This window comes from Macaca thibetana, chromosome 16 (genome assembly GCF_024542745.1).
Source record: "Macaca thibetana thibetana isolate TM-01 chromosome 16, ASM2454274v1, whole genome shotgun sequence".
Classification (NCBI taxonomy): domain Eukaryota; kingdom Metazoa; phylum Chordata; class Mammalia; order Primates; family Cercopithecidae; genus Macaca; species Macaca thibetana.
The window spans coordinates 57,261,811-57,288,556 of record NC_065593.1 but is presented as its reverse complement, the minus strand read 5'-3'; the positions used below and the strand labels follow the sequence as shown (position 1 = coordinate 57,288,556).

Here is a 26,746-nt window from a genome sequence, read left to right as displayed (position 1 = left end):
CCACCCCACCCCCCCCCGTCGGGCCAGGCCCCGCCCCGTCAGACCCCGTCCCGCCCACTCCACGGCCCAGTCAGCCGCCGCAGCGCGCGCCCTTCCTCTCCTCGCCGCTACCTGCTCCGGTTCCGGCGCTCGGCCGCTCCGTTGCTCTCGGGCGCCTTGGTTGCGGCCCTCCGCTGAGGCGCCATCGGGCCAGGCCGCCGCAGAGCCGAGCCGGACGCGGGCGCCAGGCCCGGGGACGAACGCCGTGACAGGGAGCGCGAGGCGGGCGCGGCGCAGGGACGCGGGAGCGACGCGCTCGGCCATCGGCCCCTGGGCTGGCGGCCAGGCCCGAGCAATCGGCGGCCGATCTGGGCGGGGCTCAGAGCAGAGGCGGCAGCCGCGGGGGCGAGGTCCGCCTGGTTGCGCCCCGGACCTCGCGGGACCGCGGCGGCGCAGGTGAGGTGTGGGTGCGGCTCTGGCTCCGCGCGCTCGGCCGGGCGGCTGCCGGCTGGAAGCGTTTCCCCCGGTGCCTGTACCTGGAGAGGGACGGCCGGGCTCCCGAGCGGCGCCTCCCAGCGTGGCTGTCCCGCAGCGGCACCGAGCCTGGGGGTGAATATTGTGGGTAACTGGTCGTAGGCGAAACTGAAAGTGCTTGGTGTCCGTGTGCACCACCGGCCTGCCCTGCTGTGTTACAGAATCCTTAGGGTCAGAAGCCTCCGAACCCTTGCACGGAACCAGGGGTTGGATTATTGAACTGAATCTGTCTCACATGCAAAGCTTTCCTTTCCTCTTCTCACCCAATCCTTTGTGCTTTCATAGTAGATAGAAAAAATAAATAAATAAGTTTTACCCTTCCCCAGCTGCTTCGTTATCCTTTGGATGCCGCTTTTATTCAGTATAATACTACGCTCAGCTCTGATGCACTTGGGGGCTTTTTAAAAATTATTAGCTTACCTTAAATCCTAGACAGTTTTCCCCAACCTGGAGTCAGTTTTGCAGTTTTCTTCCTCTTTATAATGAAGCTGATCTGAGCTCTAGATATACAAATTAGTTTTAATATTGCCTAAAATTAGGATAAATTTCCTACAGAAGCACCATATTGTGCGGCTTGATAAGAAAATGTTTAGGGGCTTCTGCCCGATTTTTCACTAGCATAGTACATCTAGTTTAACAAGGTCTTTAAAACGAAGTTGTTTTGCAGTTACTTGTGTTATAATAGATCATAACCATCTTATAAACAAACTGGGTGGCTTGGCCGGGCACGGTGGCTCACGCCTGTAATCCCAGCACTTTGGGAGGCTGAGGCAGGTGGATCATGAGGTCAGCAGTTTGAGACCAGCCTGGCCAACATGGTGAAACCCCGTCTCTACTAAAAATACAAAAATTAGCCAGGCATGGTGGTGGGCGCCTGTAACCCCAGCTCCTCCACAGGCTGAGTGCTGTTTTGTTTTAGCAGCAAATCACACATAGCAGAGGTCTCTATATCTTAACATGGAAGAAGACTTCTGGTTCATTTTCATGTTAGCAAAATGAGTTTCCTCCGAGTTAATCAAAACTGGCTAGGATCAGAACTGAAACGGAAAGTATAAGGGGAAAGGCAAAGGGAGAAGCTTCTGCCCCTGTTGATAACTCTTAATTTTCTCCACTAGGAAGAAGTCCCCGAGGAGACTTCCCCATAGGAGTTCACAGAAAATATTGAAATGTCAGGTTCCACGCCATTTAAGATGAGATTAGTTCATTTAGACCTTAAAGGAGCTCCACCAAAGGTCTCATACCTCTCAGAGGTAAGGACTCCCTTTCACCTCTAGAGCATCACTTTTTGCCTTGTCTTCATTCTTTAAAGTTTTGAGCAGTTTTCTGTGGAAATCGGTGCCTAGGACACAACTGCAATGTTCTTGGTGGAGGAATATGGTGGCAGCAGCGTTGATTTTGAATTTCCCCCATAGCCTCTCACAAAAACGGAACAACCAAGATGACAAAAAAAAAAAAAAAAAAAAAAACAAGAGAGAGGACAAAAGAAACTCACAGCTTCTTTCTTGTGGGTGGAAGTGTGTCTTTCAAAAAGATATGTTCAAGTCTTAACCCCTGGGACCTGTGAATGAGACTTTATTTGGAAATAGGATCTTTGCAGATGTAATCAAAATAAGATGAAGTTGTACTAGAATATGGTGAACCCTAATCCATTGATTGGCATCCTTACGAGGAGAGGGAAATTTAGAAGCTGAGACACACACGGAGGGAAGGCAGTGTGAAGACCCAGGAGGACGCCCCACGGTGCCGGCAGCCAAGAAGGTCATGATGCACCATGAACCCCGAGATGCCAAGGATAGTTGACGATCACCAGAAGCTATTGAGAAGCAAGGAAGGGTCCTCCTCTGCAGCCTTCAGGGAGAGCTGGGTCTGCTGACACCTCGATTTTGGATTTAGGGTCTTCAGAACTGTGAGAGAATAGATTTCTATTGTCAAAAAGCACCCAGTTGGTTTTTGTTTTTGTTTTGAGACAGAGTCTCGCTCTGTTGCCCAGGCTGGAGTACAATGGTGCAGTCTTGGCTCACTGCAACCTCCACCTCCCGGGTTCAAGCAATTCTCCTGCCTCAGCCTCTGGAGTAGCTGGGGTTACAGGCGCCCGCCACCATGCCTGGCTAATTTTTGTATTTTTAGTAGAGACGGGGTTTCACCATGTTGGCCAGGGTGGTCTCAAACTGCTGACCTCATGATCCACCCGCCTCAGCTTCCCAAAGTGCTGGGGTTATAGGCGTGAGCCACCGTGCCCGGCCAAGCCACCCAGTTTATGGTCATTTATTACAGCAGCCCTAGAAAACAAAGACACTCTTCAACAAAACTAGGTATCAGGGTGTCCCCACGGATCCCAAACTACAAGTGGGTGGGGCCAAAGCACAGACAGAATAACACCTGTATGGGGTTAGCGGCCAAGCAGGAGGTAACAGAGGAAAGAGGGAAACTCCGACGGTGCTAAGACCAGAGGACCCAGAAAATAGCCTCAAAAGTAAATAAAGGTCTCCCACAGGGAGAAGCGGGGCAGAGTTTTAATGGCTCCCGTCTGAGACTGAGTGCAAAGAGACTTAAAGGAGGGTGCAGGGGAGGCCGAGGCTGCAAGACTCTCAGAAATAGGTAATGAAACTTCCTTCCAGAGGAACAGCGCCCCCCGCTAAGGATAAAACAGGGAAAGAATCCACATTGAACTGGGCAGGAACAGCGAAGGGAAAGGGGAATGCTCAGGTCCTGGGGAAAGGCGTCCAGAAGAGGCGGAAATCAAAAAAATGCTGCAGAAGTAGCTACACAGAGCCTGCAGTTTCTAATACCACATGGCAGCAGTAGAGGAGGGGCCTTGAGGCTGGCCTGTCAGCATTGCAAACACAAGAGCCTGTTCTTAAAAATGAGCAACAGGCTGGCCATGGTGGCTCATGTCTGTAATCCAGGCACTTTGGGAAGCCAAGACGGACAGATCACCTGAGGTCAGGAGCTTGTGACCAGCCTGGGAAACATGGAGAAACCCCGTCTCTACTAAGAATACAAAAATTAGCGAGGCGTGGTGACACATGTCTGTAGTCCCAGCTACTTGGGAGTCTGAAGCAATAGAATTGCTTGAACTCAGGAGGCAGAGGTTGCAGTGAGCTGAGATTGCGCCACTGCACTCCAACCGAGGTGACAGAGCAAGACACCATCTCAAAAAAAGAAGGAAAAAAAAAAGTAAAAGCAGGAAAGAGTGTTAACATCATACAAAGATAGGTAAGAAAAAGGAAGGCCGGGTACAGTGGTTCACGCCTGTAATCCCAGCACTTTGGGAGGCCAAGGAGGGTGGATCACAAGGTCGGGAGATCAAGACCATCCTGGCTAACACAGTGAAACCCTGTCTCTACTAGAAATACAAAAAATTAGCCCCATGTGGTGGTGGGCACCTGTAGTCCCAGCTACTCGGGAGGCTGAGGCAGGAGAATCGCTTGAACCTGGGAGGTGGAGGTTGCAGTGAGCCGAGATTGTGCCAGTGTGCTCCAGCCTGGGTGACAAGAGTGAGACTCTGTCTCGACAGAAAAAGAAAAAAGATGATCTGAATAGCATTGCAGCAGTGAAGGTGCTCCAGACACACACGCCCACCCAGCAGGAAACACTGTTCCATAATATTTCATAATGAGATAAAAGATGCTCAGAAGATGACAGAAGCTGTGAAAGAACAGCATAAATCAGAAATAGAAAAGCCCAGGCCAGGCTCAGTGGCTCACGCCTGTCATCCCAGCACTTTGGGAGGCCAAGGCAAGTGGATCACTTGAGGTCAGGAATTCGAGACCAGCCTGGCCAACATGTGAAGCCCTGTCTCTACTAAAAATACAAAAATGAGCCAGGCGTGGTGGCAGGCGCCTGTAATCCAACCTACTTGGGAGGCTGAGGCACGAGAATCACCTGAATCTGGGTGGTAGAGGCTGCAGTGAGCCGAGATTGCACCACTGCACTCCAGCCTAGGCGATAGAGCAAGACTCAGTCTAAAAAAAAAGAGAGACAAGCCCAGAAATGTGGTAACTAGACAAAAGAAGTGTAAAAATTGCCTGTGGAGCTCAGAAATGAATTCTAAAGAAAAAACATTTTTTTAATGAAGACTAAACTATAAGAAGTGTAAAAGTGAGTAGACACCATGGAAAGTGCAGTATTTGGAAACAGATGACAGAAAAGAAAAAAGCAAACAGAGAGATGAAAAGGCATCCTGACAATTGAATATGGCAAAGAAGACTGAACTTACACACAGCTGATGAAAAGCCGTTCTGACTTGGGCTGGGTGCGGTGGCTCATGCCTGTAATCCCAGCACTTTGGAAGGCTGAGGCAGGTGGATCATCTGAGGTCAGGAGTTCAAGACCAGCCTGGACAACATGGTGAAACCCGTCTCTACTAAAAATACAAAAATTAGCCAGGCATGGTGGCAGGTGCCTGTAATCCCAGCTACTCGGGAGACTGAGGCAGGAGAATCGCTTGAACCCGCGAGGCGGAAGTTGCAGTGAGCCGAGATCGCGCCATCGCACTCCATCCTAGGGGACAAGAGCGAAGCTCCATCTCAAAAAAAAAAAAAGGCGTTCTGACAATTGAATATGGCAAAGAAGTCCAACTTACACACAGCCAGAGTCTCTGTTCCCGTTATCTGTTGCTGCGTGACAGATCTCCGAAACTTAAGGTCCCCATTCATCACCCCTTGTGTTTCTGTGGGTTGGCTGCATGGTTCTGCTTTTCTGACCGAGGCTCCTCAGGTGGTCACAGCCCCGTAACATCTAGAAACATCTGATGGCCTGTGTGGCCTTCTGTGTCCAGCAGTTCATCGCGACTGTCAGCTGGGGCTCCTTGGTTCTCCTGCACGTCTGTCATCCAGGAGGCCTAGCGTGCACCTGTAGTCCCAGCTCCTTGGAAGGCTGAGGCTGGAGGATCACTTGAGCACAGGAGTTAGAGGCTGCAGCGAGCCATGATCATGCCAGCACACTCCAGCCTGGGTGACAGAGTGAGACCCCGTCTGTTAAAAAAAAAAAGGCTGGTGGCCGGGCACGGTGGCTCAAGCCTGTAATCCCAGCACTTTGGGAGGCCGAGGCGGGTGGATCACGAGGTCAGGAGATCAAGACCATCCTGGCTAACATGGTGAAACCCCGTCTCTACTAAAAATACAAAAAACTAGCCGGGCGTGGTGGCGGGCGCCTGTAGTCCCAGCTACTCGGCGGCTGAGGCAGGAGAATGGCGTGAACCTGGGAGACGGAGCTTGCAGTGAGCCGAGATCGCGCCACTGCACTCCAGCCTGGGTGACACAGCGCGAGACTCCGTCTCAAAAAAAAAAAAAAAAGGCTGGGCATAGTAGCTCACACCTGTAATCCCAGCATTTTGGAAGGCTGAGGCGGGCAGATCACCTGAGGTCAGGAGTTCGAGACCAGCCTGGCCAACATGGTGAAACCCTGTCTCTACTAAAAATACAAACAGCTGGGCGTCAGGGCAGGCACCTGTAGTCCCAGCTACTCGGGAGGCTGAGGCAGGAGAATCACTTGAACCCGAGAGGCGGAGGTCACAATGAGCCAAGATCACGCCATTGCACTCCAGCCTGGGTGACAGAGTGAGACTCCATCTCAAAAAAAAAAAAAAAAAAAAAAAAAAAAGAGAAGGAAGTGGGGAGAAGAACGAGGGGGAAGGGACAGCCTTCCCTTTTTCTGAGTACAGCCCAGAAACAAATGAGTTCTGCACCTCCTCTCACCTCCCCCAGGTGCTGACCCCAACCCTTCAGAGCCCTGTTCCCCGCCCCAGCTCCTCCTGCCCCGTACCCCATGCCTTGCCATTCCCCTTCAGCCTGGCTGCCCTGTCCCCCATGCCTTGCCAGTGCCTCTCAGCCTGGCTGCCCTGCTGGGTCCCTGTACGTGAAGAGCTGCTTCTCAGTGGCTCCCTGCTGGCCGGGGCCATCCCTCCCAAGCTGAGCCACCAGCACTAACCTGTTGAGTAGCAGCCCTGTTTCATAGCACGTCTCCCCTGCTGTGCAAAATAGTCACTGGAACGGGGAGTTTCATTTGGCATAACATAAAGTACACATTCCGGATTTAAGGTTCCCGGGAAAAATAGGAATAGCAACTCCCACAGTCTCCACAGACTGAAAGGGAAAGCGTCTCCCTGCTGTGGACGTGCCACGTCGTGCTCCAGCGGCCACTTCTTCCTAACCTCTCCCTGTTTACCCCCCAGATTTTTCCTCTGTTCCGTGCGCTAGGTGCAAACGGCCTCCTCATTGAGTATGAAGACATGTTTCCCTACGAGGGCCCTCTGAGGCTGCTGAGGGCCAAGTACGCCTACAGGTAACACCGCCTACAGGTACCACCGCCTACAGGTACCACCGCCTACAGGTACCACCGCCCATGGCAGGGACGGGCGCGGCGGGAAAGCGGGGAAGGGGGGTTCCGCAGGGCGGGAGGAGCAGCAACCTGGAGGTGCAGGTGGAACAGTCAGGAAATGAACAGTGGTGGGTACATTGCTTTTTTGTCTTTTTAAATTCATCTCTTTAATTGTAAAAAATAATCATAAAATGAAAACAAAGTTTCATTTCAAACAGTCACTGGAGAGAATTTTGAAACATTTAAAGGGAAAGTAAGCATCAGCAGCGCCCCCTACAGGGAAAAGCTGTATTTCCTGTCTCTGTCCTGCAGGCGTTTCCTCTGTTGATGGGAAGGCCTGGAGAAGGCTGGGCTAGAGAGGGCTAGAGAAGGCCTCCGCATGGGGAGAGGCTGCTCTTCAGGCCACAGTTGAGCCTTTAGTTAGAGAAGTGAAGAATTAAAGGGGAGAAAATCAAAATCAATAAAATCAGGTGTGGTGGAGATGGGAGGCCCCTGCTCAGCGTTAAAATCACAGGTCTCTGTGAAAATCAGTGACAGCCCCAAAGACAAATGTGCAATGGACACTAACTGGCCAATCCCAAAGGAAGAAACAAAAAAAGCCAATAAGCGTATAAGAAAATGTTAAGGCCAGGCGCGGTGGCTCATGCCTGTAATCCCAGCACTTTGGGAGGCCAAGGTGGTCAGATCACTTGAGCTCAGGAGTTCGAGACCAGCCTGGCCCACATGGTGAAACCCCCTCTCTACGTAAAATACAAAAATTAGGCCAGGCGCAGTGGCTCATGCCTGTAATCCCAGCACTTTGGGAGGCCGAGGTGGGTGGATCACTTGAGCTCAGGAGTTCGAGACCAGCCTGGGCAACACGGTGAAGCCCCATCTCTACATAAAATACAGACATGAGCCACGGATAATGGCATGGGCCTGTAGTCCAAGCTACTCGGGAGGCTGAGATAGGAGGATGACTTGAGCCTGGTGTTAGGTTTTTTAAAGGGAAGGCGAGGGTTAAAGAAAGAGAGGGCGGCTCTACAGCAACACAGGTATGTTGCAGCAACCTACAGAGGTGGGGGACCAGCTTGATGCCAGAGCGTACCGCCGCTGACAGGGTGGGCACTTACAGGCTGGACGGGAGGGGCTGGGCAGTAGGGCTTGCTGCCGGGAAGATGTTGAGAGACGTTCCCATGGTGAGGCTGTTGGGTCCTTGTTCCCGGCAGAATCTGATCAGGATGTTCCTTCAGTTGGGCCCAACAACGTGTCGCCAGGATGATCCTTCACCCCAGCAAGGTGTGGTCGGGACGTTCCCGGCCGTGTGGTCAGGTGGTCGGGACGGTCCCGGGCCGTGTGGTCAGGTGGTCGGGACGGTCCCGGGCCGTGTGGTCAGGTGGTCGGGACGGTCCCGGGCCGTGTGGTCAGGTGGTCGGGACGGTCCCGGGCCGTGTGGTCAGGTGGTCGGGACGGTCCCGGGCCGTGTGGTCAGGTGGTCGGGACGGTCCCGGGCCGTGTGGTCAGGTGGTCGGGACGGTCCCGGGCCGTGTGGTCAGGTGGTCGGGACGGTCCCGGGCCGTGTGGTCAGGTGGTCGGGACGGTCCCGGGCCGTGTGGTCAGGTGGTCGGGACGGTCCCGGGCCGTGTGGTCAGGTGGTCGGGACGGTCCCGGGCCGTGTGGTCAGGTGGTCGGGACGGTCCCGGGCCGTGTGGTCAGGTGGTCGGGACGGTCCCGGGCCGTGTGGTCAGGTGGTCGGGACGGTCCCGGGCCGTGTGGTCAGGTGGTCGGGACGGTCCCGGGCCGTGTGGTCAGGTGGTCGGGACGGTCCCGGGCCGTGTGGTCAGGTGGTCGGGACGGTCCCGGGCCGTGTGGTCAGGTGGTCGGGATGTTCCCGGGCCGTGTGGTCAGGTGGTCGGGATGTTCCCGGGCCGTGTGGTCAGGATGTTCCCGGGCCGTGTGGTCAGGTGGTCGGGATGTTCCCGGGCCGTGTGGTCAGGTGGTCGGGATGTTCCCGGGCCGTGTGGTCAGGTGGTCGGGATGTTCCCGGCCGTGTGGCCGTGTGGTCAGGATGTTCCGGGCCGTGTGGTCAGGTGGTCGGGATGTTCCCGGGCCGTGTGGTCAGGATGTTCCAGGCCGTGTGGTCAGGTGGTCGGGACGGTCCCGGGCCGTGAGGTCAGGTGGTCGGGACGTTCCCGGGCCGTGTGGTCAGGTGGTCGGGATGTTCCCGGGCCGTGTGGTCAGGATGTTCCAGGCCGTGTGGTCAGGTGGTCGGGACGGTCCCGGGCCGTGTGGTCAGGTGGTCGGGACGTTCCCGGCCGTGTGGTCAGGTGGTCGGGACGGTCCCGGGCCGTGTGGTCAGGTGGTCGGGACGGTCCCGGGCCGTGCGGTCAGGTGGTCGGGATGTTCCTGGGCCGTGTGGTCAGGACGTTCCCGGCCGTGTGGTCAGGTGGTCGGGACGTTCCCGGCCGTGTGGTCAGGTGGTCGGGACGGTCCCGGGCCGTGTGGTCAGGTGGTCGGGACGGTCCCGGGCCGTGCGGTCAGGTGGTCGGGATGTTCCTGGGCCGTGTGGTCAGGACGTTCCCGGCCGTGTGGTCAGGTGGTCGGGACGTTCCCGGCCGTGTGGTCAGGTGGTCGGGACGTTCCCGGGCCGTGAGGTCAGGTGGTCGGGACGTTCCCGGCCGTGTGGTCAGGTGGTCGGGATGTTCCCGGCCGTGTGATCAGGTGTTCGGGATGTTCCTGGGCCGTGTGGTCAGGATGTTCCCGGACCGTGTGGTCAGGTGGTCGGGATGTTCCCGGCCGTGTGGTCAGGATGTTGGGCAGGATCTTGGGCAGGCCGAAGCCCTGTGGAATGTTTCACTTCAGCCTGGGTCTGGAAAATGGCAGGGGGCTTACAAAATGGTGCAGTTTGGATTAACACCTGGGAGCCAGAGGCTGCAGTGAGCTGATACTGCACCACTGCACTCCAGTCTGGGCAATGGAGCCAGAGTTTGTCTCAAATAAAAAGAAAAAAAAAAAACGGAAAGAAAGAAAGAAAATGTTAAACCCTCATAGTACTCAAATCAAAGAAACTAAATCAACAATGCAACACCATCCTGGCTACCAAACTGGTAAGGCTTTTAAAAAAATTGTAAGTCGGCCGGGCGCGGTGGCTCACGCCTGTAATCCCAGCGCTTTGGGAGGCCGAGGCGGGCGGATCACAAGGTCAGGAGATCGAGACCACGGTGAAACCCCGTCTCTACTAAAAATACAAAAAATTAGCCGGGCGCGGTTGTGGGCGCCTGTAGTCCCAGCTACTCGGGAGGCTGAGGCAGGAGAATGGCGTGAACCCGGGAGGCGGAGCTTGCAGTGAGCCGAGATCGCGCCACTGCACTCCAGCCTGGGCGACAGAGCGAGACTCCGTCTCAAAAAAAAAAAAAAAAAAAAATTGTAAGACTCGGGCCGGGCGTGGTGGCTCATGCCTGTAATCCCAGCACTTTGGGAGGCTGAGGCAGGTGGATCGAGACCAGCCTGACCAACATGGCGAAATCCTGTCTCTACCAAAAAAATACAAAAATTAGCCAGGCGTGGCCAGGTGCAGTGGCTCACGCCTGTAATCCCAGCACTTTGGGAGGCCAAGGCAGGCGGATCATGCGGTGAGGAGATCGAGATCATCCTGGCCAACATAGATGAAATCCCGTCTCTACTAAAAATATAAAAAATTAGCTGGGCATGGTGGCAGGCGCCTGTAGTCCCATTTACTCGGGAGGCTGAGGCAGGAGAATGCCCGGAACCCGGGAGGCGGAGCTTGCAGTGAGCCGAGATCACGGCACTGCGCTCCCGCCTGGGTGACACAGCTAGATTCCATCTCAAAAAAAAAAAATAGCTGGGTGTGGTGGTGCACACCTGTAATCCCAGCTACTCAGAAGGCTGAGGAAGGAGAATCGCAGGAACTCAGGAGGCAGAGGTTACAGTGAGCCAAGATCACGCCACTGCATTCCAGCTTGGGTGACAGAGCAAGACTCCATCTCAAAAAACTAATAATAAATAAGATAAATAAATAATTGTAAGACTCTGTGTTGGTGAGAATGAGAAGAGGAAAACTACCGGCTGGTGAACGTAATGTGACGTCTGTTTTGGGAGGACTTCGGCTCCATGTGTCAGAACAACCCACACGCCATCAGCGGTTAGACCAGAAGAGAGGAACAGTGAGCCAGGGTGTGGGTCTGCGATGAGATGGTCAGGCGTTTGCATTTTCTTCATACTCTTCTAGTTTTCTTCCTACAGTGAAGACGTGTTGTCTTTTGATGTGAAAAAGTCCCAGGGTTCCTTTGAAGCTTGAAGCAGGAATATTTAAAGACTTGACATAACTCATAAATCTATAGAATGGATTAGCCTAAAATGGTTCAAACACATACAAAAACTAGAAATAGCTTTTTTTTTTAGATAAATTCATAAATGACAGCTCATTTGTGAAAAACAAAGAGGTTGACCCGGGGCGGTCAGCCCTTCCCAGGATGTGACCCTCCTGCAGAGGACGTGTGCCCCAGGGATTATTTCAGATTGAGGGCCCTGTGGGGGCCTGCCCTCAGGCAGCTGCTGACCTGGCTCTGGGTGGACTGTGGCTCCTTCTGTAGCTTTTTTTTTTTTTTTAAAAACAGAGTCTTGCTCTGTCTCCCAGGCTGGAGTGCAGTGGTGCGATCTCGGCTCACCGCAAATTCTGCCTTCTGGGTTCAAGTGATTCTCCTGCCTCGGCCTCCCAAGTAGCTGGGATTACAGGTGCATGCCACCAGGCCCAGCTAATTTTTGTATTTTTAGTAGATACGGGGTTTCACCATGTTGGCCAGGCTGGTCTTGAACTCCTGACCTCAAGTGATCTGCCCACCTCGGCCTCCCAAAGTGCTGGGATTACCGGCGTGAGCCACCGCACCCAGCCTTGAGTAGTTTCTTGTAAAATGTGATGACTTCATTCTCTTGTCGCGGGTTGAAAAGCGAACTGTTACTTGAGGACATGCTAGAACATCATCTTCCCAAATTTTAGAGCAGGTGCCTTTCCAGAAACCAGGATATCTGTCAAGCTTTGTGGAGTGAGGGCCTCACCGTTTCTGGAGAGCCCCCTGGGGCATGACGAGGAAGGGCTGGGGGCATGTGGACATCACGTGCTCCCCACGTGACCCTCTCTGCATGAATTTTGTCTCTTTAGCCCCTCTGAAATCAAAGAAATCCTGCATCTGGCTGGACTCAATGAGCTGGAGGTGATTCCCTTGGTGCAGACATTTGGACACATGGAGGTGAGTGGCAGGAATGGAAGTTACCTGTTACCTAGTGCCTGGCGTGGAGTCCAGGGGCTGCAGGCTGGGCCAGGCTTGTGCCCAGGGGTAGGTGCAGCAGGTCTGTGGTTGCAGGCAGCGCAGCTCAGCACAACTCAGAGAGGACTTTGGTCTAGGAAGTCCCTGTCTGACTCGGCCAGAGCTGCAGGTTGGGGCAGGCTATCTGCCTGAGGAATGGAAGGGAAGAGCCAGAAAGGGGGTCCTGGAGGCTGGGAGGTGGTTTCCTTTTTAACTTGTATTCATCAGAGTATTATGTGAGGTAAAACACAGTATTAAGGAAAGAAAAGGGGTTTTTCAGGCCAGGTGTGGTGGCTTACACCAGTAATCCAGCACTTTGGGAGGCCGAGGCTGACGGGTCACCTGAGGTCAGGAGTTTGAGACCAGCCTGGCCAACATGGCGAAACCCCGTCTCTACTAAAAATACAAAAATTAGCCGGGTGTGGTGGTGGGCACCTGTAGTCCCAGCTACTTGAGAGGCTAAGGCGGGAGAATCGCTTGAACGCGGGAGGTAGAGGTTGCAGTGAGCCAAGACCACGCCACTGCACTCCAGCCTGGGTGACAAGAGCAAGACTCTATCTCAAAATATATATATACACACACACACACACACACATGTTCTTATATATACATACACACATATATACACATACATACACATATGTACACACATATATACACATATTCTTTTATATATATATATTTTTTATATATATATACACACACACACATATTCTTTTTCACATCTGTATCAAACAGACAGGAAGTGATGCAACATTAACCACCACAGTTTGATTTAATGGCTCTTAGGTTCCATTTATTTCTCTAACAGATACACCATTCTGGTTTCTATTTCCACACACCGCGGGAAGGAAGGTTGTTTTCACTTACACATGCCGGTGTTCTGGGCATGCCACTGAAGTTCCTTCCCACAGCTTGGTCCTCCGGCCTTTCTAGTTGATTCTCCCCATCACACTCTGCCCTAGGACCTGGCACGTGCTCTTAGCCTCCTGCCACCTCTCTACAGAATGTCTCTCCCAAGGCCACCAGGGTCCTCCAGGTCACTAAGTCCAGGGATGGTTTTAGTCCTTTCTGGCTGGACCCTTCGGTAGCTTCTGGTATCCCCAGCTGCTCTCCTGAGCCCCACACTTTCCGGCTTCCCCCTGCCACTGACTGTGCCTCCTCGGTATCTATTTGCATTTGCCTCTCTGTAGCTGGCGGTCCCCAAGGCTCCTCTCGGCCCCTGTCCCCACCTCCTACTCTCTCTAGACGGTGCCATCTCTGCTCCTGCTTTCTCTTCGTCTTCCTCTTCCTCTTCTGTCTGCACCTCAGCAGCTCCAGACCTCCTGGGTTACAGACCCTCATCCCCAGCTTCCTGCTGGTCACTTCCACTGAGGGGCCTCCTCCAGCCTCTGGTGTGCACACCAGAAGCAGACCGGCCGCGGTCAGCACCACCACCCGCCCGCGCCCTGACCCATGTTGGTCCTGCTGCTGCTGCTCCTCCTCCTCCTCTGTCATGCAAGCACCACCCCTGTCTAAACCACCACCGACTCGCCATGAAACTCTCCTAACGGGTCTCCCAGGGCCACTCTGCCCCTCCGTGCCGCTCTCCCCACCGCAGCAAGTCACAGCACAGCTCTGACCACTCACACCTGCCATCTCCTTAAAAGACACTGTTGTCAGGGCAGAACTGATTGCCACAAACCGGGTGGCTTAAGACAACAGAAATGTTCTCTCAGTTCTGGAGACCAGATATCCAAAATCAGCGTGTCGAAGGGTTGGTTTCTTACTGAGGAAGACCCTCCATGTGTACATTTGCTATTAGTATACCCTTGTGTGCTAGTTTTTGAGACAGGGTCTCGCTCCGTTTCCCAGGCTGGAGTGCAGTGGTGCAATCTTGGCTCACTACAACCTCCGCCTCCCGAGTTCAAGTGATTCTCCTGCCTCAGCCTTCTGAGTGCCTGAGATTACAGGCGCCCCACCACACCCGGCTAACTTTTTGTCTTTTTATTAGAGATGGGGTTTCAAGATGTTGGCCAGGCTGGTCTCGAACTCCTGGCCTCAGGTGATCCGCCTGCCTCGGCCTCTGAAAGTACTGGGATTACAGGCATGAGCCACAGTGCCCGGCCTAGTATACCTCCTTGGTATACCAGAAATAACTGCTTGGGTGTATTACCCATTTTTTTTCAACTTGAGTTTTTAAGGTTCTTTATATGTCCTAGATGCAAGTCCTCTGATGGAATTTGCAGGTATTTTCTCCCAGTGTGGAGCTTACATGCTTTTGGTGGCATTTCTGAAAACTTGTTGTGATCACCAGATCACAGAGATTTTTCTTGTATTTTCTTCTAAAGTTTAACTTGTGTGCATTTTTCATTTAGATCTATGATCCATGTTGAGTGTGGTATTTTTATTCTTTCTCCAGAACCCTTGAACATTCAAGTTGTCTTGAGTCACAGTCTCACTCTGTCACCCAGGCTGGAGTATGTGGCACAATCACAGCTCACTGCAGCCCTGAACTTCTGGGCTCAAGCAATCCTCCCACCTCAGCCTCCCGAGCAGCAGGGACCACAGGTGTGCGCCACCACACCCTGCCAGTTTTTTAATTCTGTGGAGATACCAGGTCCCACCGTGTTGCCCAGACTGGTCTCAAACCCCTGGCCTCAAACAGGTCCCCCACTTCAGCCTCTCAGAGTGCCAGGGTTACATGTGTGAGCCGTTGCACCTGGCCCCATTTTGGGTTAATTTTTTTGTTTATTTTCCTTTTTGTGAAGAGTGGGGTCTCACTATGTTGCTGGGCTGGTCTCAAACTTCTGGGCTCAAGTGATCTTCCTGCCTCTGCCTCCCTAAGTGCAATTTTTTTATTTTTTTATTTTTCTTGAGACAGAGTTTCGCTCTGTCGCCCAGGTGGAGTGCAACAGCATGATCTCGGCTCACTACAACCTCCACATTCCGAACTCAAGCAATTCTCCTGCCTCACTTCCCAAGTAGCTGGGATTACAGTGCCTGCCACCACACCCGGCTAATCTTTGTCTTCTTCGTAGAGATGGGGTTTTGCCATGTTGGCCAGGCTGGTCTCGAACTCCTGACCTCAAGTGATCTGCCCGCCTCGGCCTCCCAAAGTGCTGGGATTACAGGCGTGAGCCACCACACCCAGCCTCCTTTCATTCTTAGAATATATTCATAGTAGTTTTCTTGAAATATTTGATAAATTCTATATGTGGGCCCACTGAGAGTCAAGAGTCTGTGAACTGGATTCTACTTTCCAGTTTATTCGCACATCTCAAAATTTTTGGTTGAGAACTGAACATTTCAGTGAAAACATTATAGCAAAGCTGAATGTTTACTCCTTTCCCCAGTGGCTGGTGATGGTCGTTTTGTTGTTTTCTAGCAAGTGGTCTGCATTTAACCTGCAGCACCTGCCCCCGGCCGTGTGTGCTCGCTGATGTCTGTGCTGATTTTTTTTTTTTTTTTTTTTTTTTTTTTTTTTTTTTTTTTTTGAGACGGAGTCTTGCTCAGTCACCCAGGCTGCAGTGCGGTGGCACGATCTCGGCTCACTGCAAGCTCCGCCTCCCGGGTTCTCGCCATTCTCCTGCCTCAGCCTCCCGAGTAGCTGGGACTATAGGCGCCCGCCACTACGCCCGGCTAGTTTTTTGTATTTTTAGTAGAGACGGGGTTTCACCGTGTTAGACAGGATGGTCTCAATCTCCCGACCTCGTGATCCGCCCGTCTCGGCCTCCCAAAGTGCTGGGATTACAGGCTTGAGCCACCGCACCCGGCCGCTGAGATTTTTTTGGTTCTTATTTTTACGTTTTATCCTGGCTTCCTAGGGTCACCCCTCTGTCTTCATAGCTGGTCGTCAGCCGAGGGTTTGGGCAGAGGTTGTGCTCCCACACCTTGAGCCCACAGGCCTCCTCCCCTTGCCACAGGGCTGTGTGTGGACGATGGGGGGTGCACCCCCAGGTTCGCACAGTTCCCACCTGGCCCTCACAGGTCCCTGCACGTGTGTGTGGCCCCCGTCAGCCAGGCCTGAGGACAGTATGCAGCACCATCTGGCTTTGTGTTTCCAGTGTCACCCGTTAAATCTCCAGCCAGTCTTGGCTCTCCCCAGCAGGGACTGACCCTCTGGCAGGCGGAAGACACGGTCTTTTCTCCAGTTGCTACTTCTTTTTTTTTTTTGAGACGGAGTCTTGCTCTGTCGCCCAGGCTGGAGTGCAGTGGCCGGATCTCAGCTCACTGCAAGCTCCGCCTCCCGGGTTCACGCCATTCTCCTGCCTCAGCCTCCTGAGTAGCTGGGACTACAGGCGCCGCCACCTCGCCCGGCTAGTTTTTTTGCATTTTTTAGTAGAGACGGGGTTTCACTGTGTCAGCCAGGATGGTCTTGATCTCCTGACCTCGTGATCCGCCCGTCTCGGCCTCCCAAAGTGCTGGGATTACAGGCTTGAGCCACCGCGCCCGGCCTCCAGCTGCTACTTCTACTGACTGTGCCCCCAAAAGGGGTGGGTTTTTACCCAACCTCAAGTTAAGTCTGCCCCTCTGGCAGCAAAGCTGTGGTTTCCACACTGAGGGGGAAGGGGGCAGTGAGCAACCATAGGCCGAGGCCACAGAGTCTCTGTTCTTACGCAAAGTGGTATTTCCTACATAAACGTTTTTCTCTTTTTTCTTTTCAGAGACAGGGTCTCACTCTGTCACCCAGGCTGGAGTGCAGTGGCGTGATCATGGCTTACTACAGCCTCAACTTCCTAGGCTCCAGTGATCTTCCCGCCTCAGCCGCCCAAGTAGCTCGAACCACAGGCAGGTGCCACGACACCCAGCCACTTTTTTTTTTCTTAAACTGATTTTGTTTTTAAAAAATTTATGGCTGGGCACAGTGGCTCATGCCTGTAATCCCAACACTTTGGAAGGCCAAGGTGGGTGGATCACAAGGTCAGGAGATCGAGACCATCCTGGCTAACATGGTGAAACCCCGTCTCTACTAAAAAAAAATACAAAAATTAGCCGGGTGTGGTGGTGGGCACCTGTAGTCCCAGCTACTTGGGAGGCTGAGGCAGGAGAATGGCGTGAACCCAGGAGGCAGAGCTTGCAGTGAGCCAAGATTGAGCCACTGTACTCTAGCCTGGGCGACAGAGCCAGACTCCATCTTAAAAAAAAAAAAAAAAATTAGGCTGGGTGCGGTGGTTCACACCTGTAATCCCAGCACTTTGGGAGGCCAAGGCAGGTGAATCACTTGTGGTCAGAAGTTCAAGACCAGCCTGGCCAACATAGCGAAATGCCATCTCTACTAAAAATACAAAAATTAGCTGGGCGTGGTGGCACATGCCTGTAATCCCAGCTACTGGGAAGGCTGAGGCGGGAGGATCACTTGAACCTGGGAGGCAGAGGTTGCAGTGAGCCAAGATTGTGCCAGCCTAGGCGACAGAGTGAGACTCCATGGGGTTTCACCATGTTGTCCAGGCTGGTCTCAATGCCTGAGTTCAAACATTCTGCCCACCTCAGCCTCCCAAGGTGCTGGGATTACGGGACTGAGCCTCTGTGCCTGGCCTAATGTTTTTGTATTATCCGTAGATTTGAAACAGAAGCCCCAGGTGGGCAGAAGGAGATGAGCCCAGTCCTCCGCCCCCAACGTGAGCTCCTGTCTCTCCACAGTTCGTGCTGAAGCATGCGGCCTTCGCCCACCTGCGGGAGGTGGGCCCCTTCCCCTGCACCCTGAACCCCCACGAGGCAGAGTCCCTGGCACTGGTGAGCGCCATGATCGACCAGGTCCTGGAGCTGCACCCAGGCGCCCGATGGCTGCACGTCGGGTGTGACGAGGTGGGTGCCATCACCCCAGCTCTGTGCAGGACACTCTCCCCTGTCATGGCTTGTCCTTTTAAATAGGAAAATCGTCCAGGCACTGAGGCCTAGAGCCAGGCTTGTTCCCCTCGGGGAGCCCCGTCCAGCATCTTCCCTGGGTGGATGGACGGCCTGGCACGGGACAGCCTGCAGAGCCCGAGGGAGGCGCCCTCGTGTCAGATGAGACCACCCGGGGCAGCTGGGTTGGCAGAGGCCTGCGGTGGCGGGCAGGTTCACCCCCCAGGACCAGCAGTCAGCGCGAGTCAGGGTGCAACTCGAGGGACACCCTTTCGTTGCTGAGAGGAAGGAAGTTCTGCATTTGGACCCTAAAGCACCCACTGGAAAAGGTGGTCCCCAGGCGGTGCCGGAGACGTCCCCCCTCCAGCCCAGTGAGTCCCCACCCTCGCCCCTCCGTCCACTCACTGGACTCCAGCTCAGTCAGGGCCTGGGCAGGGTGCGGAGCTGAAAGGACCAGCGTTGGTGCCCACGGGGCTGGGAGGCTCTGCAGGGCTGTGGTTCACGGGGAGCCCAAGCTAAACATTTTAGCTCCAGAAGTTTCCTTTTGTTTGAAGGAAATCGGAGTGTGTAAAATGCACATAAGTTTTACCATTCTAACCATTTTAAAATATAGGCTGGGTGTGGTGGCTCACGCCTGTAATCCCAGCACTTTGGGAGACCAAGGTGGGTGGATCATCTGAGGTCAGGTGTTTGAGACCAGTTTGGCCAATGTGGTGAAACCCCATCTCTACTACAAATACAAAAATCAGCTGGGTGTGATGGCGGGCGCCTGTAATCCCAGCTACTCAGGAGGCTGAGGCACGAGAATCGTTTCAACCCGGGAGGTGGAGGTTGCAGTGAGCTGAGATCACGCCACTGCACTCCAGCCTGGGTGACAGAGCGAGACTCCAGCTCTAAATAAATAAACAAACAGGCCGGGCGCGGTGGCTCACACCTGTGATCCCAGCACTTTGGGAGGCCGAGGCAGGTGGATCACCTGAGGTCAGGAGTTCGAGATCAGCCTCGCTAACGTGGTGAAACTCCGTGTCTACTAAAAATACAAAATTAGGCCAGGCGTGGTGCCGTGCACCTGTAATCCCAGCACTTTGGGAGGCTGAGGCAGGCAGATCACGAGGTCAGGAGATCAAGACCATCCTGGCTAACACAGTGAAACCCCGTCTCTACTAAAAATACAAAAAATTAGCCGGGCATGGTGGGGGATGCCTGTAGTCCCAGCTACTGAGGAGGCTGAGGCAGGAGAATGGCGTGAACCTGGGAGGCGGAGCTTGCAGTGAGCGGAGATCAAGCCACTGCACTCCAGCCTGGGCGACAAAGCGAGACTCCGTCTCAAAAAAAAATTTTTTTAAGTAAAAATACAAAATTAGCCAGGTGTGGTGGTGGGTGCCTGTAATCCCAGCTACTCGGGAGGCTGAGGCAGGAGAATTGCTTGAACCTAGGAGGCGGAGCTTGCAGTGAGCCGAGACGGAGGTTGTGCCACTGCACTCCAGCCTGGGCGACAGAACAAGACCCTGTCTCCAAAATAATAAGTATAAACGTCAGCACCTCTTCCACATATTCATGGTGTGGACGATCACCCCAGGCTGAAGCCCCGCACCCACCCCCAGCCCCCGGCGACCACAGTCTGCTTCCCGTCTCGGTGGATCTGTGCGCCTGGGCATTCCACGGGCACCGAGTCACACAGTGTATGACCTGTGTTCCTCCGGGCCGTTGGCCGCCAGAGCTTGGCTCTCTGTTGAGGCCGAGCCGTGTTCATGGTGGGGGACGCTGCCCTATGCTGGTCTGTCATGGGGGATGGACCCCTGTGGTCTCCGCTTTGGCGGTTGTGAGAAGAGCTGCTGTAAACATTCACAGGAAACCTTGAGTAGAAGTTCAGGGCTCAGTGAGGAAGACAGGGATACGCTGGGGGTGGTAAGCAAAGGCTCCCAGCCCCTCCCCGGCCTCCTCCCCACAGGCAGCGGCCCCTCTCCGTCAGGGTACGGTGTGAACCCCGGACCCTCCCACCGGTGTGCAGGGCTGCCAAGGCAACCCCGTCCCGCTCCTCCCCTGCAGGTCTATTACCTCGGAGAGGGGGAGGCCTCGCGCCGGTGGCTGCAGCAAGAGCAGAACAGCACAGGGAAGTTGTGCCTGTCACACATGCGGGCGGTGGCCAGCCACGTGCAGACCCAGCGCCCCAGCGTGACACCCCTGGTGTGGGACGACATGCTCCGAGACCTGCCTGAGGACCAGCTCGCAGGTCAGCCAGCGGGGTTGGGGGAGGGGTGGGCCACTGACCTGCCCAAGACCCACGGCTTCAGAGAAAGAAGGTGCTGTAGGAAGTGGGCCCCAGGGTGAGCCCCAGCCCCTCACAGACCTGCCACAACCACCTCCTGCATCCCTCCGACACCGGGTCTGAGTCGTTTCCTAGAAGCCGTGGAGGTTTGGGCAGGAGAGCACAGGCCTGCCCGGTCCTAGAGGGCTTGGGAGTGACCCGCCCTCGTGGCAGCCTCCTCCAAGGCCAGCCTTGCTGGAACTGGGGGCCGAGGTTCCCGCTGGCAGCTCCTCCAGACCCTGGGCCCTGCTCACTCTGCCTGAGGCTTTGGGATGAGCTGCTGAGTGCCTTTCTGGGCCAAGAGGTGGTACTCAGACACTTGGCCCTGTTCCACACAGAGCCCTGAGGCTCAGTGAGCCCCCATGGCAGAGCTGGGAGCCAGGGTGTCCTAGGGCCGTGCTGGCCTGGCAGCTCCCACCCACGCATGGCCACATAGATGACTTAGAGTGACCTCCATTCAGCCACGTGCTCCAGCTGTGCCTGTGGCTCATGGCCTGGTAGAGCAGCAGCGGGAGCAGGGTCGCTGCAGTGGGCGCTGGCTTGGGAAGGCGCTGTGTGTGGTTGTGGCATTCATTGTCCAAACCCAGCATAGTGCCAAGTCTGTCTTAAAAAGGTATCTATGCTCACACTTTCAGGCAAATCAAGAACAGGTGGGTCCGAGGGGCTGAGGGTGTGGTCTGGGTGTCTCACCAACCTCATGTCCGCTCTGTCCGCTCTGTCTGCTCCGTCTGCAGCATCCGGGGTGCCGCAGCTGGTGGAGCCGGTGCTCTGGGACTACGCGGCCGACCTGGATGTGCATGGCAAGGGTCAGTGCCAAGGTGGGGGTGCGTTGTCGTGGCCACATGACTGGGAAGGCCATCCCTGACCCTGTGACCCTGCAGCCCAACTGCCCAGCCTAGGGCCTGCACAGGTAGAGGCCAGGGCACAGCTCCAGCAGACCCCAGCCCTGCACCGGTGCCTCACCTTCCCATTCTACCAGTGTTTTCCACCAGTGTTTTCCAGTGAGCAGGTGAACCAGGGGCCACGTAAGCTCTGGAGTCTCCCTGACTGGGACCCAGGCCGGCCACCTACACTCTGGAGTCTCCCACGCTGGGACCCAGTGGCTGTCACTGGCGGCTCCCGTGTCGGCTCTGGGTATAGCCCCGGGAGACATGTCCGGGGCCACGTCGGCCGCCTCCCCGGGAGCCACTCACCTGTTTGCTTTCTCACTCAGTCCTCCTCATGCAGAAGTACTGGCAGTGCGGCTTTCCGCGGCTGTGGGCAGCCAGTGCCTTCAAGGGTGCCACAGGGCCCAGCCAGGCCGTGCCCCCCATCAAGCACCACCTCAGGAACCATGTGCAGTGGCTGCAGGTGGCAGGCAGCAGGCCCACGGACTCACTGCAGGGCATCATCCTGACCGGCTGGCAGAGGTAAGCCCTGGCCAGTCAGAGGGTCCAGGGCAGCTCTGGTGGTCACCACATCGGCCTGTCCAGCGTCCGCTGAGGGCCTTCCCAGGTCGGTCAAAGGGGAAGCAGCCCAGGCCTCTGAGAAGAGCTGCAGGAGACAGCCATGTGGGGTTGGGCCCCGCACGCCAGAGCGGCCACAGAGGGTGCTGCTCATGTGTTCAGGGTCACAAACACGTGGTCCCCAGCCCCCATGCCACCCGTGTGCACCGCACCTGAGGCTGTGTGTGTATGTCTCGCTTGTGGCACAAGGAGGGGTTTCGGTTCTTTCAGGATTTCACTCAGTTGCTAGAAATGCCATCTCAATTCAGACCCCACAAGAAGGTTCTCGGGTCTCGCACAGGAAAGAATTCAAGGCCGAGCGCAGTGAGGGGAGGTCACCAAAAGGTGCCCAGTGACAGAGGTGGGGCCCTTGGAAGGCCAGCACAGGCGTGCCCGGCTCTGTTTTCCGTTTTTCTCATATCAGGGTCTTGTCTATGTAAACACTAAGCTGTGCTCCCTGTGGGTGGGGCCAACAGTGTGACAGAACGTGTCACTCCATGGGCTGAGCACGGTGGCTCATGCCTGTAATCCCAGCACTCTGGGAGGCTGAGGCAGGTGGATCACCAGAGGTCCGGTGTTCGTGACCAGCCTGGCCAACATGGTGAAACTCCATCTCTACTAAAGATACAAAAATTACCCAGGTGTGGCAGCATGTGCCTATGATCCCAGCTACTCAAGAGGCTGAGGCGGGAGAATCACTTGAACCCAGGAGGCAGAGGTTGCAGTGAGCCAAGATCACGCCGCTGCACTCCAGCCTGGGCGACAGAGCAAAAGTCTGTCTCAAAAAAAAAAAAAAAGAATGTATTATTCTATGGATTTAGAGAAAACTGTCCTGGACATTTCAGCGTGTAGCCTATGGAAGCCCAACTGTGGTGACCTAGAAGGCACATGCTGTCATGGGTGTGGGGATGCCAGGGCTGTCCGCTGTTGTAGGAGTGGCCCCTGCAGGTGTCTGAGCGCTTCCTCAGCTGTAAACATGCCGTGACTGTGGGTCCTGCCTGGCAAGGATGGGCCTTGTTAGTCTCATGAAGGAGCTGGGCCTCCGTGGCGTCACCCTCCGTGGTGTCACCCTCTGTGGCGTCACCCTCCGTGGCGTCACCCTCCGTGGCGTCACCCTGGCGCTCCCAGGTCCCTGCTCCCCTGACGACACCATGTGAAAAGCAGAGCTACAGATAAACCCCTGGTCGCCGGCCAAGTCCTGACCTTGGGTCTCATCTCAAGTTAGAGGGGTGAGGGGCAGATGGCGCAGGTGCCGTGGGCTAGGCAAGCGGCTGGAGGCAGGACCCCGCCAGGGGCCCCGTGCCCTGACCCACAAGGCTCAGATTCGATGGAGTCAAGAATTTCATGGTGGGGACCGCAGAGCCTGGTGGGCCAGCCTGCTACAGGGGCAGCTCACAGCTGCCATGCATGTCCACAGCTGGCAGCGGCTCTTTAGAAGCTTCCAGATAGTTCCCACTGTCCTGTTGGGATACAGCTCTGTCTGCACAAACTAGGACCGTCCATAGAGCAGGGCGAGGCTCCTCCTCCCCAGAGGGGCGGCACATCCTTCAGACGAGCCTGGGGCTGTGGCGTCAGGCATCGCCCAGCCTTCGCCTGTGCTCACACCTGGGGCGGCGTCTGTCACCCACCTCACAGCTGAAGAAACTGAGGCACAGGCAGGCGGAGGCCCCCTATCCGGCAGTGGGAAGCCCTGACTCCCACCCCAGCCAGGCTGAGGCCCCCCAGCCCTCGCTTGGGACAGATGCTGCCGCTGACCTGCTGCCTGCCAGGCCTGATCTCGCACCCTCCTCGTGGGGTCTTGGGGAAAAGCTGCCGCCCCCACCAGCCAGACAGGAGGCAGCCAAGGGAGAGAGTGGGCAGGAGAGGCCCAGAGGCCCTAGGAGGGGGGCATCAAGGGCAGCCCCCAGGAGCAGGAGCCTTTTCTCAGAGGCCAGAGGTGCTGGGGGGAGGGACGATGACTGGCCACCCACCCAAGGCCCACCCAGAGTTCCCATGGCTCTGGAAAGCATCGCAGCAAGGAATCCCTACGCTCTTCACGTGTCCGGTTTCTAGAACGCAGTTGATGTGAGAGCCCTGCCGCACAGAACCTGTCTTGGAAACCCTGGGCCCCGTGGGTTGAGGGGGTCAGGCTGCCCCCACGGCCCTGGAACAAGAGCAGGGATGTCCTGAATCAGGGCACCTGTGTCAGGCTAGTGGGGGTGGGCTGTGGAGCTGAGTGCCGCTCTCCTGGACCCAGGTACGACCACTTCTCTGTGCTGTGCGAGCTGCTCCCTGCAGGAGTCCCGTCCCTGGCCGCCTGTCTACAGTTGCTTCTACACGGTATGTCTGGTCTGGTCACCCCAAGCCCCGCCGGCTCCTCCCAGAAAGACCCGGAGGGCAGGAGGCCAAGCACCCAGAGCTCCAACCACCCTGCTGGACCGTGGTGGTTCTCACAGCAGGAGGATGGTCTCACTGCCCCAGCTTAGCCACCCGCCTGCCCTGAAGTCCACCCAGGCTGGGCCTGCACCCAGGTCTCCAAGCCTAAGCCCAAAGCAGGCTGGAGACTGACGCGGGACGCACCCCTCAGACACAGTGAATCCGCAGAAATGCGCGCAGGTCGGATGTGGGGAGCAGCTCCACCTTTGCTGCACACACATCCTGCACACCTGGCTGAGCAGGTGTGGGGTGCAGGCGCCCAGCCCTGGAAGGCCCTGCACCCTGGACCCAGCACTTACACTTCCAGGTTGCCTGAGGGAGTAGCAGGACCTATGGTCAAGGGCAGGCCCTGGGAGCCCCTCGGGGTCAGCAGGGGCTTGGCCAGATGAGCCGTGTGCATGGAAACTCGCAGGCCACACAGGAAATTAGCAACTGCATGGTGCTGACACAGAAAAATGGCCGAGACGCGCTGAGAGCAGGACCCATGGGCGTGGCGGCCCAGGGACGGGGGTGCAACCAGTGAGGACGCAGAATGAGATCAGATTGACTTAGCTGCTGAGTCTGAACTGCTTAGAAAAGGGCAGAAACGATAAAAGCAGACACTCACGTGCCCCACACTAAAGAGCTGCGTTAATATGGACGGTATTTGCAGCGTCCCTTGCCCACAGCCCCACCCGCCACCCCTGGGACTGGGGCACTGGGGCCGTCAGCCTCTCGCAGCGAGTATATCCATGAACAACTCGGAGATCTGTCCACGCTGGTGCCCACAGGCCTCACGGGTTTGTTTTGGGTGCTCTAGAATATTCCGTTGATTGTGTGAACCACAGTGGCAAACGCTGCGTGAGCCCTGGACACCTGTGCGGATTGGGCTGTGCCCAGCAGGAAGAACCACTTGCTGTCTGGGTGTTGCTGCCGGCAACACAGTCTTATTTCTGTTTTCTGATTTTTTAAATAACGAATGTATTTCACATGTTTAAAGAGAAGCAGCAAGCCCATCTGCCCCCAGGTCCCCTTGGGGCCGGCACACGCAGGGCTGGGCCCGGCCAGTGGCTCTCCATGCTGCCCGCCCACTGCCCCAGCACCTAGGCCTGCAGGTCCCAATGTAGCCCCTGCCCTCCTCCACAGGCCCCTCCAACTGTCCCGCTCTGTGATTTCAGGAGGATTTGATGGAGATGCTAAAGCGAAAGTGGAGAACCTTCTTGGGATTTCCAACCTGGAGATGATGGACCCTGTTAGGCAAGCACCCTGCAGCCCTCCCCGTCCCATTTCCCCGCTCCCCGTCCTTCTCTCCCCTTCCCCCGCCTGTGGAGACCGCTGTTCTCAGCAGGGCTCTCTGCAGGGAGGGGGCCGGCTCTTTCCCTGGCAGCAACATCCTTGCCCTTGTCACACAAGTCAGCCTCCATCTGCGCAGCTCTGTGGACGCGCTGCTGGAGGGCAACACGTGAGTGTGGGAGGCAGGTGTGGGTGAGCGGGCAGGCATGGGGTGGGTGAGGGGCAGGTGTGGGTGAGGGGGCAGGTGTGGGTGGGAGGCAGGTGCAGGTGAGGGGCAGGTTCACAAGCCCCACCCCACCCCCAGGCACAGGAGGAGGCAGCCTCATCTTTCACAAGGACTTTCTGGGGGACATAAGACTTAGAAATGTCTACCCCACTCTTAAAACATTTTCTGTATTACTGTAAAGCTGCCCCATGGCTGCCTTGGTAGCCCACGGCACACCCATATGTGGATTTGCCCCAGGTACGTCACCGGCTGGTTCAGCCCCTACCACCGCCGGCGGAAGCTCATCCACCCGGTCATGGTTCAGCACATCCAGCCCGCAGCACTCAGGTGAGACCCTAGGCTCTTACAGGCTGTGCAGCCGTGGGTTCTCTGAGGACTGCTGCTGCTGTTGACATGTCCTTCAACCAGAGGAGGAGCGGAGGGTGAGCCCCTAGTTGTAAAGGGCCCTCAGGTCTCAGATGTGCAGCTGTCACTGACTTGTTCCTCCAGACACACCGATGAGGGTCAGTAGCCCCATTTTACAGATAGGTAAGCTGAGGCACAGGGCAGTACTGACCATGGGGTTGAGGGCAAGTCCCGAGTGTGCAGAGTGCACGTTCACGGCGCCCTCACCCGCAGCCTCCTGGCGCAGTGGAGCACCCTCGTGCGGGAGCTGGAGGTCGCCCTGCAGCTGGCTTTCTACCCGGATGCCGTGGAGGAGTGGCTGGAGGAGAACGTGCACCCCAGCCTACAGCGGCTGCAAGCTCTACTGCAGGACCTCAGCGAGGTGGCCACCCCCTCACCCCCACCCCCACCCACCAGCCCTGGCAGGGACACTGCTCAGGACCCCTGAGGGGAGAGCTTGTGCCAGGAGGCTCCTGCTATGGGCAGGGGGGCTCTGCACTGCCAACTGTCAGCCAGGGCAACAGGGGCCCACGTGACTGTTGCACCCTGTGGCCCAGCAGTGTCTGGCCCACACTCAGTTCCTGAGTGCCCTGGGCAACCCCTGGGGGAGAGACTAGAAAACACAGAAAGCAGCAGCACAGGGAGACCCGCTTTGTGACACTGACTCTTCGGAAATAAAGAGTGGAAGCCGCGG

The 26,746-nt window shown here is 55.9% G+C and overlaps 2 protein-coding genes across 3 annotated transcripts in view; one reads left to right on the top strand and one right to left on the bottom strand.

The window, feature by feature from the left end:
* The window catches only part of OGFOD3 (2-oxoglutarate and iron dependent oxygenase domain containing 3), a 231,783-nt gene that overhangs the window by 24,920 nt on the left and 180,117 nt on the right, over positions 1 to 26,746 (bottom strand). Inside the window, exon 2 of the mRNA XM_050763740.1 lies at positions 112 to 274. Within this exon, the coding sequence (XP_050619697.1) occupies positions 112 to 185 (74 nt within the window). The 5' untranslated portion in view covers positions 186 to 274. The remainder of the gene's footprint in view (positions 1 to 111; positions 275 to 26,746) is intronic.
* HEXD (hexosaminidase D) lies at positions 270 to 26,744 on the top strand. 2 transcript variants are annotated; one of them, XM_050763715.1, is made up of 14 exons: positions 270 to 435; positions 1,629 to 1,763; positions 6,689 to 6,798; positions 11,993 to 12,080; positions 17,760 to 17,924; positions 20,013 to 20,196; positions 21,006 to 21,077; positions 21,485 to 21,680; positions 23,992 to 24,074; positions 25,328 to 25,406; positions 25,510 to 25,611; positions 25,906 to 25,995; positions 26,158 to 26,196; positions 26,287 to 26,366. In XM_050763715.1, the coding sequence occupies exons 2-13, from the start codon at positions 1,680 to 1,682 to the stop codon at positions 26,177 to 26,179; spliced, it is 1,275 nt and encodes a 424-aa protein (XP_050619672.1). In that variant the 5' UTR covers positions 270 to 435; positions 1,629 to 1,679; the 3' UTR covers positions 26,180 to 26,196; positions 26,287 to 26,366. The 2 variants fall into 2 exon arrangements, with proteins under 2 accessions (XP_050619672.1, XP_050619671.1); XM_050763714.1 differs by lacking the exon at positions 26,158 to 26,196 and having other exon boundaries at positions 26,287 to 26,744.